At 40.7% G+C, this 10,638-nt stretch overlaps 2 protein-coding genes across 5 annotated transcripts in view; one reads left to right on the forward strand and one right to left on the reverse strand.

Moving 5' to 3' along the window:
• Nucleotides 1-265: 265 nt before the first annotated feature.
• On the reverse strand, nucleotides 266-6,548 carry tmem218 (transmembrane protein 218). Its single transcript, XM_007556481.2, has 3 exons — nucleotides 6,415-6,548; nucleotides 4,387-4,489; nucleotides 266-964 (listed from the first exon to the last, which is right to left on the reverse strand). The coding sequence occupies exons 1-3, from the start codon at nucleotides 6,531-6,533 to the stop codon at nucleotides 830-832; spliced, it is 357 nt and encodes a 118-aa protein (XP_007556543.1). The 5' UTR covers nucleotides 6,534-6,548; the 3' UTR covers nucleotides 266-829.
• Nucleotides 6,524-10,638, forward strand: part of pknox2 (pbx/knotted 1 homeobox 2) — a 116,193-nt gene continuing 112,078 nt past the window's right edge. The window contains exon 1 of one of the 4 annotated variants that reach the window (XM_016673585.1): nucleotides 6,524-6,589. The gene's annotated coding sequence lies outside the window, so the exon portion shown is untranslated. The remainder of the gene's footprint in view (nucleotides 6,590-10,638) is intronic. The other 3 variants (XM_016673586.1, XM_016673587.1, XM_007556482.2) reach the window with 3 other exon arrangements.

Below are 10,638 nucleotides of genomic sequence, written 5' to 3' on the forward strand. Positions count from 1 at the left end.
ACAGCACTGAAAAGTTACCTCATTGTTCACAACTCCTTCTTGTTTCCTGATTGGTCCAATTGAAATTCAACCAGAGAAATCTAGCTCAATGGGAGAAATCCCAGGCAGAGCACAGAAGGGAGATGAGAATCGAACAGAACTGAGTAGGAACGCAATGGCCAGGCTACTTTGAAACTTTGTGAAATTTTATGACGTATCTTTACTTAGCTGTCATTAATTTGTGGAAATCAGTTTTTACTTTGACATTGGAGATGTTTCTGTAAACTTTCTTGTCAGACAGGTCACATTTTATTTATCACTGTAAAAGAAATCAAAGGCTAAAACATTAAAGGGGGTGATTACTTTTAAACGGGAGATGTACTTCAAAACTGTGACAAGACCTAAAGCTCCACAAAATGTGATTCGCATCTTTCTGTTACTATTTTGTTTACGTTTTATAAAACAACAGACATGGCAAAAAGGAACCAGTGTGACAGGGAACGACTTCACCCATCCACACTGAGAAGAAACAGGACAAAAACACTCAGAACCTCTAAGTTTATCTAGAGGAGATGAAAACTGACTCTAGAAGTTAAGAGAAAAACTGATTCAAAAGTTACATTTGTGACAAGCACTGCTACTTAAAAATCAAAAATAATAAAAAAAAAAGATGCAAGAAGTTTTAGAAGTTCATTAAGAGATTGCTGGCATTCGTTTTCAGAGCAGTCTCAGTCTCTAGTTCTGTTCTTCACAACAGGGAGAGATTCTTCTTCTCCACCCTCAGCCCCATTTTCCCTGCGTTCTGTATCTTGGGGGATGTGACCCTGCTGCCGCCAACGATGCTGGCCTCCTAGTACGTCCTTAAAGCCTTAGCATGCACCGGCTCCAGGAAGTGCAAGGGCAGCAGCATGAAGAACGCCACCAGGAAAACTGTCCCCACCACTGCCAGGAGAACGTAGCGGCCAATGAAGAAGGTGTCGACTATCTGTAGTGACAAAAAGAAAGAATGAATGGATTTGGAGTCATTCGGGATTGCTACACATTTTTCAAAGAGGTTCTTGAACCAGGAACATGACAGCTCCTTTTTTTTTTCCTTGGTGTTTCCTCAATTAACCACTAGGTGTCATGAGAGGACTTTGGACAGATGGATGCTGAGGCTTTGTGTCTGAATGTTTTCCTTATTGTCTCTTTGTTGTGGGGAACCTGCAGCAATTAAAGCGTTTACTGCTGAAGGGGGCGGGGCTTCATACACGCCTCCCTCCAGCAGGTCTGTGGCTCACTGTAGTGAGGTCTGCTGCTATGAGAGATCCAGTCTGAATCAGTATTTAGCCACGTTTGAAATGAAAGAGACACCTTGGCTGCAGTCATTATCTGAGACTAATTAACATTAAATTCGATAGAAATGATCTCCTTTGATGTTACACAGCCCCACATTAGAAAAACTATGAAATTCATGGTTTGCTTAAAACTTGAATGCTATTGTATTTGAGGGCAACACAGGTCGGTGCAGCAGCTACTGCAAAGGAAGAATGGGGGACATGTATCGGGACAGGCATGATTGCACTCTGAATCTGGAGAATGTGCTGAGAATACTGAGTCAATAAGTCACCGTGATGTGTGTGCGCAGGAAGAACGGGATAAAAAAACCCACATGAAACCATCTGGTGTTTGATATCCTAAATGTCAGAGTGTCTTTAAAGTGTCCAGGGAAGGAAAGGCATCATTCCAGAGCAGAACATATCCTACTTTTCCTGTTTCCTTCTGCAACTACAAAGCAAAAATCCAGGTTTGACTTTCTTTTTTCTTTTTTTTTTTTTTAATATTACCCAAAGCAAAAGGTCAACAAGCCTTTTCTCCTCTGTGAGCTGTAAAGTTAGACTAAAGGCTTCATGAAATAACTCCATTCTATGTGACAATTTGACTAGTTCAGTTTGTTCCTGTTCTTTTTTGGGAAAGAGACCAAATGTGTTCTCCGTTTAATACTCTGAGGTTGTTTGCAAACAGGATACCCATATGTAACACACTGCAGCCAGATAATACATACTGTAACACAGAGTAACACCGGTGAATGGGGCGGGGCTTCAGCTGTGTTTTCATGTCCTGATGTCTCCAAGAGAATACTGGAGACATCAGGACATCAAAACAGACTGAAGGAATGTGCTGTGTTGAAAGCAGATTTAACCTGAAGTCTTGCCTCAAGGTTCACCATCCCATAACAACAGGAGAAACTGGCCACTCCTCAACATTGACTAAATTATTGACTTTTTACCAACTGATTCTTACTTCATTGCACCATAGTTAGAGTCAAACTGCACTCCATGCACTGTAACTGGATGTGAATGTGACTACGTGACTGTACCGTATTGTTGTGAGCTGAACTAAACTGAATTTGGACCAAATTTTATGCAACTCTCACAAGAAGTAGAGCCGTCTGTAAAGTGCTGTGAGATGACATATCTGAGATTCTAGCTCGTCTCCGTGTTTTTGATGTCTAGCAAAACATCCCAGCTCAATAGTAGCAGAAGCACTGCAAAGGTGAGCTGCGCAACCAGGAAGAAGGTAAAAATCTTTGCATCTTAAAGCGCAAAGTGCCTCTTTACGTTTATGTCCTGCTGTTTGTAGCGCCGCTCCTAAATGAAATCAATGAAGAGACGCAAAGCAAATCAGTGGCACTTTGTGAAAACTGACAATCTTCAGGTCTAACGTCGCAGCTCCCTAGGATGGAAAGGTTGCCATGGAGTGACTAGTCCTATGCTTCACTGATAACTCTGGGTCTGCGTTAATATTTCAGTCATGAGCCACCCATGATGATGAGAATGCAAACTGAGAAAACACCCTTAAGCCAGTATGATTGAAGACGAGCAGCAGCCCAACTGCTGCCGAAAGAGAAATTTCATAAGGACTGCTGTGGAATGGGAGTAGTGTGCGTGTGTATGCGTGTGTGTGTGTCTGGGAGAGCTGCTGCTGATGTATTCCATCTCTTATGAATGCATTTAACACATCTCACTTTTTAATTTGCCAATTACGCAGCAAGCAGGAGCCCAAAGTGTGTGGGCCATGTTTTATTAATGTGCCACTGGGTAGGAGCAGGTGGGGGGTGGGGGTGTTGTATGAGCCACCCCCACCTCCAGTCTAACACTGGCCTAATTGGTACTGTGATATTTCACTGTTGTTTAACAGCAAGAGGTTAAACATGTCTCTCTCTGCTGGCTGGTCCTGTTCAGCCCGTCGTCGCTGAATATTAACACACACAGAAACACAAGGCGCAAACAGGAAACGGCGAGTTTAGGTACCGATCCTGACAAAAGAGGACGTGTTAATTGAGTACAGGCTACGCCAAAACATTTAGACTTGTTCTAGTTTATCACTCGTATTTCTGCGAGGAGCGACACTTGTGCCGACGAATCTTGGGAACTCAATTCCAACCAGGTTCCTAAAGTGAGTTTGGTCTGAATTTACTCGGAGTATTCAGCAGAAATTCCCATTTTGCAGTCGCTCTCTCGGCATCGCTGTTCTCCTCTATCAGCACTGTACAGAGAATAACAAAGCGCGAGCTGGCCAGGACGGGGCTCTGCTTTGCTATTTTGATGGGGTGGCAGCTTGCTTGGCAAATCCGGACAGCTTACTGGCACGACCCGAAGGCAACACGGGGAGTGTTTGTTCTGTGTTGCTGTTGGATTCAGATAAAGCAGAACAGGCCTTTACAACGAGCACACGCACAGAGACACACACGCTGGCTTTATTTACAGGCCTGCAGTTCTGTGGAAACAGGCTTACAGAAGAGCAGAATTAAGGTTTCCTTTAGGGTAGGTGTTTATCTTGAGCAGCCTTACTCTTAACCAGAGCTCATACCCTCAGTCAGTGGAAACAACAACAACAACCACAAATAAAGGGAACAGGACTCTCAATCCATCAATCAGTTTGTAGAGAAATACCCCTCATCTCGACCTGTTCTGCTTAATTAAACCTCTTCACTGTCATGGAGAAGACCCAAGAGCTTTCAGAGGACATCAGGGACAAAATGGTATATCTGTGGAAACCTGGAATTGGCTAGAAGATCATCACCTTATTTTTATTCAGATATGGAGTAAATATGAAACGACCATCAAACGTTCTCGAGCTCCAGCTCCAGCCAAGATCGTACCTCGGGTTTTGCAGCCAGAGAACAGCACAAGGTAAGTTTTGAGGAGAAATTGGCTGAAGCCGCGAGATAGTTGCTGTGGCTTTCTAACGAGCTACATTTTGTAAATGCTTCTAGTTGCAAATCTGGCAGTATTTGACCGGTCTCTAATCCTAATTTGAGAAGTCTCTGTTTACCTTGCTGACAGTGGAGACATTTATAAAGAGAGAAGACAGTAGTACTTGTGAGTATTTCTACCACAGGTGTTTGACCAGCTGGTGGTTTACCTCCATCTCTTTGAAAGGAAGAGGCGTCTCTGGGCTCCGAGGGAAGAACACCAGCACCAGAGTGATGGTGAGAGCCAGGAGGGTAGCGGGGATGACTCCTAATCTGCAGGACACAGGCAATAGAAAAACTGTTTGTGTTTCGTATTAACTGGGAATGACAGTGTCCTGAGCATTGCGCCATAATAAAACTATTCCTCAAAGACACCAATATTACACTGAATCCCTGTTCATTTACAGCAGTGGTGCCCAAAGTGGGACCTCGAGAGCCGGCATCCTGCATGTTCTCGTTCTCTCCCTGGTGGCAGCAACAACCTTTTCAGCATGTCAATGCCCTTCTTAGGCCGTCTAATGACCCGTCATCGGATCCAGCAGTGCTAAACCAGGGAGACAACTAAAACATGCAGGATGCCGGCCCGCGAGGACCCACTTTGGGCAGCGCTGATTTAAAGAAATCGAGCTAAAATAGTCTGGTTATGTCAGAGCAAATTCATTTCTGTAGACGTAATAGTCGGAAGGACGGACAGACTGATGGTTTTATTCGTCTCCGTAGAAAACTGGTTCCCAGGATTGTCGGCAGGCAGCACACAATGACGTTAACAGCAAAGAGGTTTGAATTTCCCAGTAAATGACTTGACCTTTTTAACTGTTTGCTTCCAATATGAAAGGATTTTTTCATATTGTTCTGTTTCTGCACAATAAAGGAATTGAGTACTTTTGCCCTGAAGGAAGCAGTTTAAATAAAGATCTTAGGGTGTGTGTGTTGTCTGTTATAATAGTGTTTGCCTTCCTCATAACTCTGTCCATGTATATATTTTCCAGGTCATCGTGTAACTTCAAGATTTCTTCTGCTCCTCTGCAGACTTTCCAAACCAACATGTGTTGCAAAAGGTTAAAATACTCTCTATAAAACGACAATATCGCCATATATATTCCACACAATATATATGGCTGCATAGGTTTAGATATGAGCTACAAATTACCAAAACTTCTCCCTTTATTCAGGTTCCCACAGTGACGAAAACCATGTAATAAACTCATTTGACCAGCATGACCTATGGGCTATTAACCAGCTTAGATTTGGTGTTTTCTTATAGTAAATAAATAGGAATGCAGTGTAATGAGTCAGTTCTTGATGTTCATTTGACATCCTAGGAATTTCGCAGTATATACTGGTGTTATAGGAGACATTTGCTCATTCTGTTGTCACAGTTCCTCCCATCACCCAGTTTGTACTCGCTGACAAGGACACTGATGAATCCAGAAGAAATCATCATAATCTGCCTTTTTTTTTTTTTTGCTGAACATTAAAATGAAATTAATTAAATTTGCCAGGTTGGTATTTTACTATTGACTTGTTTTATTTAAAACAACATTTCTACTGCTGCTAAAACAACGCAGAATATTGATTATTATGAGTAAATAGAATGTTATCCGATACAGTTGCTCGTGTCTTGCTGCAAAACATTTACAGGTAAATGGAAACTGTAGTCATATTTTAGCCTGCTCACCTTGCAGCAAAAGGTTAGGCAGGAGAAATGTTATTGGTTTATTATCTATACTCAAAGCTCAACTCAAAATGCCACCTTCATTAAAAACTGAATCTTCCATCCCTATCGCTGGTTTGCATGTTTTTTGAACAACATGATGTCCCTCCTTTCGGACTTGGTGTTCTACTTTCTTTTGTCATTCAGTTTATTTTAATGGATGTAAAATTCTAAAATTCTAGGACTTTGTCTTCCTTTGGACTTCTTCTACACCCTGAAAGTTTCCTCGAGCTACCACAAACTGCAATCATAAACTGCTAACGTGAGAAGGTTATTTTACTTCATGCCAGGATTACTTAGTAGCCTGTCAACATAGCAGATTCAAATTGTAAAATGTCGTGCGTCATATGTTCCAACATTGTGCCTGCAGAACCATTACAGAAACAGCATAAACCCCTTTGTGACCCATCTAGTCCCGCACTAATGTTTACATTTCGTATCAAGGCGTGTGAGCGGAGTGTGTGTAGTTGCTTCTTCAACTCACTTTGCCGATCCATCGGCTCTCAGCAGAATGGTCCCTGCCACAAGAGCTGCGATCCAAACGATCACAATGACAACAACACCGGTACCGACTTGCAGCACAGTGCTAGTCATATCGATCATCTGCGGAAAAGTCGTTCAGTTCGCGGGACAAGGTTAATGACGGCAGCTGGCAGAAGGTATCGTCCCTGTTCTTGTTTATTAACTTGTGTTAGCAGCACAAGCTAGCTGGGCAAATCCTGCCGTCACATTTAAGCGAGCTGGTTGTGGACTGTGCTGAGAACGCCGCTATGCTGGCAGCAGAAGCAACTTGTGTGACCGCGATAACAGAGTCCTGTTTCTGTAAAAGTTACGACAGAAAATTGCAATTTAAGGTTAGAAAGAGTTGACGAGAAGAGTCTCTTTCTGGCGTCCTGCACTTCCTGGTAACCACAAGCTCGAGTGTAATTGGATGGTCACACATGAGAGAGCTATCCAATTAAATGCGTCGTTCCTAAAACACGACGAAGTTGGAAAGTGTGGGTACGCACCATTATTCACCCGGCGGGATAAAACGCCGGGTAGGCGGGGTTAGCACATCTGTCCGTCACTTAAGTCGGAGCTTACCTCCGAGAGCGACGGACACTGATTTCGACCTTTTGATTTAAAAAATAAATAAATAAAAATTGTGTTGTGTGTAAACATTAAAACATCGTGTTTTATCAAATTGATCGATCCGAAAATGCTAAATTCCAAGCAGCAAATCGATCTTGTAGGTTACATTTAATTATTTCGCATTTACATCAGTGGCTAACAACGCAATAAACTCTAATCATCCAGACAGGTTGTGTCTGATCTACTCCACTCAGCGCTTTGATCTCCGTTTAAGATGACTCCTCCGCGCACAACCCCTCATCACTTCTGCCTGGGATTTTCCCGGCTGACTGCTAAGGAAGGAACCCTTTAAAACGCGCAAATGGCTTTATTTAGTTAGTATTTACATGAATTTCAGCGTGAATCATCGTTGCAAAGTAAATAACTAAAATTAAGCAGCAAAAGAGAAAACAGGGAGAATCCACGGTACACATTTAGAGGAGAAGATAAATATTTGCGACAACTAACAGCAACATCCACAGCAATATTTAATTACATTTGTTTTGAGTAGTATATCTCTGACGGTCAGCCGGGCTCCACGCGCTGGCAAACCGGATGGCCACATCCACGAATCAAATGTGTAGGTTACCGCGTGCGTGTGCGCACACGCGCCAGTAAACGGCGCTTCCTGGAAGACAACGTGGTACCTTTAGGTGACACTCGTAACATCCATGCATCAGTGTTTATATAGGGAAGGCGGGCTAGAACCCCGTGGCCATTGAAAGATACAAAAGATGAGCTAAATAAGCTCCAAGAAAGAAGATGGAAAAAATGCCTCTTTTTCTTTTGTAGATTATCTTGATTTAATTGGACAATATTTCTATTTCAGCTGTGAAATAGAAATATTTCCGTGCTGAAATATTTCTATTTACTTTTATCAGCAAAAGTAAAGTTATCTGTTTGTGAAAATAGAAAAGCCAAATAGATTTCAGGAGTAGACGCAGGATGATGGTTATTTGCTTTCTTTGAAAAGCAGCATTATTTTAAGGCTGTACACTGCATATCGGACATTTTACACTATGATTTTGCAATGTTTCAATTTAATTTCATTTAATTTACTTCAATTCAATCCACTCCCATTCAGATAAAGTTGGATATGCAGCAATCACAAAAAGAAGTGTATTTATCACACTAATATTTAGATTAAAAAAAAAAATCAAAATACAGTGCAATTTAATTCCAGCACAGTCACATTAAATATATTATTAAAGTAAATAAATAACAAAACTGATGGCACAGGGTGACAGTGGAGAGGAACCACAGGAAGAAACCACCAGCAGAATCAAACAAACTGTTGCTCCACTCAGCCCAACTGATAATTTACTGAGACTTTCATTTGAAAATGTTGAATATTTGCTAAAAAGGAACAAGCCTACTTGAATAGAGATCTCTCCTTAATAACCTGCCTTAGCTCTGCTGCAATGCAACATAATCATAATATTCAAACTCTATATAGAATAAAGCTCACTTATCACCTTTCAACCTCATCTAAGCTCTGCATACCTTATAAATTTCTCATTCACTCTTATTAAACAGTCTGTCTAATATGCATACACATTCTCTGCAATTATAATTTGGAGCATTAGTGAAAAGTTCATTTATTTCTGTAATTCAGTTCACTAAGGGAAATACATTATGTTCTCAAGCTCTTATCTGTGTAAATTTTGACGAATTTCAAATTACACCAAATGAAAACACTTTTCAGAGAAGAATATTACACCAGACCAAAAGAAAAATAACATTTTAACTGAGAAATACGGGCTGACTGTAAGTCCAGCAAGCCCATAGATAACACAAAAATGTCTTTTCAAAAGGTACTTTTTTCCTGACAAATGAGTCTCATTCATTCATTTCATATGACTGCATATGGCATAGTGTTTATTATAAGTACAATAATGTTATGTGCTTTTAGTGCTCTACATTATGAACCCTATTGCAGTGCAGCTGTACGTTCTGCTCCTTCCTTTGCTTTCAACAAAGCCTGATTTAAAAAATTCTCTAAGCGAAGAATAAAATTAGGAAAAAAAAGATGCACAACGTCATGTACACACGTAAACACAAACACACACATGGGGGACCACCCATGTCATCCCTCTCCACTTATCAACCAATTTTGGCCTGTGGCCTCTGGGAGGCGCTAAAGGCCCCTAAAATCAAATGTAGAACTAAAGTTGATTTTTGGGCCATCGTAGCATTTAACTACAAATGATAAAGAAGGCATGGATAAACCCTCTAAAATGATTGTGTGCAATTATATATATATATATATATATTGCAAATATTCTTGGTATTTAATACTTCCCTTTGAGACATTGAATTTGTTGACTGTTTATTTTTAAAGTCTGTTGAGAACCTTGTAATATGGGGGCCTACATACAAGTTTCAGTTGTACCGAATGTTGTGTTTGACTTGCCCTGGAAATCAAAGCTTTGATCTGAGAATAGCATTACGTCCCACAGAGAGACTGCAACCAGTTTTGCCCGGAAGCTGAAACTCAGATACAGGAATCACAGCAAATGACGATTGTTCCACTGACAATTGGGGAAAAGCTGTTTGATTTATGCTATGCTCTGTCGCCACGTTAACTGGCTACAAGTAGAAATTTAAGCTAGCATTCACGAATATCTCATTTTATGCAATCCAACACTAAAGGAGTGTGTTTGTAGAGTAGACCTTATTTGATTTGTAGTGAAGTGCAACCAAACAGTAAATTACTGCTACTGTTGCTCCGTTTTATATGTGAGGCAGCCATATTGGATTTAGAAATCAAGGAAGATTCGTCCTATATGAGGCTAAGACAGAGATTGAGTTGACTGTTCTGGCTTTAAATGTACAAATTCCATCTTCAAAGCAAATGAACTGCAACACTTAGTGTCCAGTTCACAGTGATAAACTGCAATACCTCCTGAAATAAGTCAGAAGTCGGAGGTTTTGCATCAACCATCAATCAAAATCCAGGATTTGGCATTACAATGTTCAAAATTTTACAAATAAAATTCATATTCACGCTTTTAACAGTTTCTATTTTAATCAATTACTCACTGATTTTGTGAACATGTATTACTGTTTGAATAAATGTAACAAATTACATCATTAACTATTGCTAATTGTTAGCCTAGTCACACAAGTAGAGCTTTTTTTTTTTCCTGCTCAGTGATTTATTGAGGGAATGTAGATTCACCTGAATTCTGAGGTAAGCTGAACACATTTTAAATAGGTTTTTTTTATATAATAAAAAGGTAATTACTAGCAGGGTTTGCATGTGGAACTGTTATCACTTCCATTCGTCTGTTAGCATTTTGTGTATGCTAGCAGCATTTTGTGTATCCTTTCCACTGGAAAACCCAATAAACATTTTAAAACTTCATCTCCAGTCAGCACTGATGTTAGCAAACAGCAGAGACATGCTGTTCTGATCAGAAATTATTCATGTCAGAATTCAGAAACAGAAAACCTGTTTTTTTTTTTGTTTGTTTTTTTTTTTCCTTTTGTGGTTCTGTCCTGTAAGCAGTGACGCACGCGCAGCCTTTTCCCCTCGGAAACCTTTTCCCGTGATCGCCGTTTTTCCCACGGACCCTGGAAGGCAGCAGCAGCG

Source organism: Poecilia formosa, unplaced genomic scaffold, assembly GCF_000485575.1.
Source record: "Poecilia formosa unplaced genomic scaffold, Poecilia_formosa-5.1.2 Scaffold79, whole genome shotgun sequence".
In the NCBI taxonomy this organism is placed as follows: domain Eukaryota; kingdom Metazoa; phylum Chordata; class Actinopteri; order Cyprinodontiformes; family Poeciliidae; genus Poecilia; species Poecilia formosa.

Excerpts from the sequence above, each read along its gene's own strand:
- tmem218 (XM_007556481.2), bottom strand. The coding sequence starts at position 6,533 with ATGATCGATATGACTAGCACTGTGCTGCAAGTCGGTACCGGTGTTGTT. Across the intron at positions 4,490-6,414 it reads AGAGCCGATGGATCGGCAAA|ATTAGGAGTCATCCCCGCTA; the intron begins GTGAGTTGAAGA and ends TGTGTCCTGCAG. Across the intron at positions 965-4,386 it reads TTCCTTTCAAAGAGATGGAG|ATAGTCGACACCTTCTTCAT; the intron begins GTAAACCACCAG and ends TTGTCACTACAG.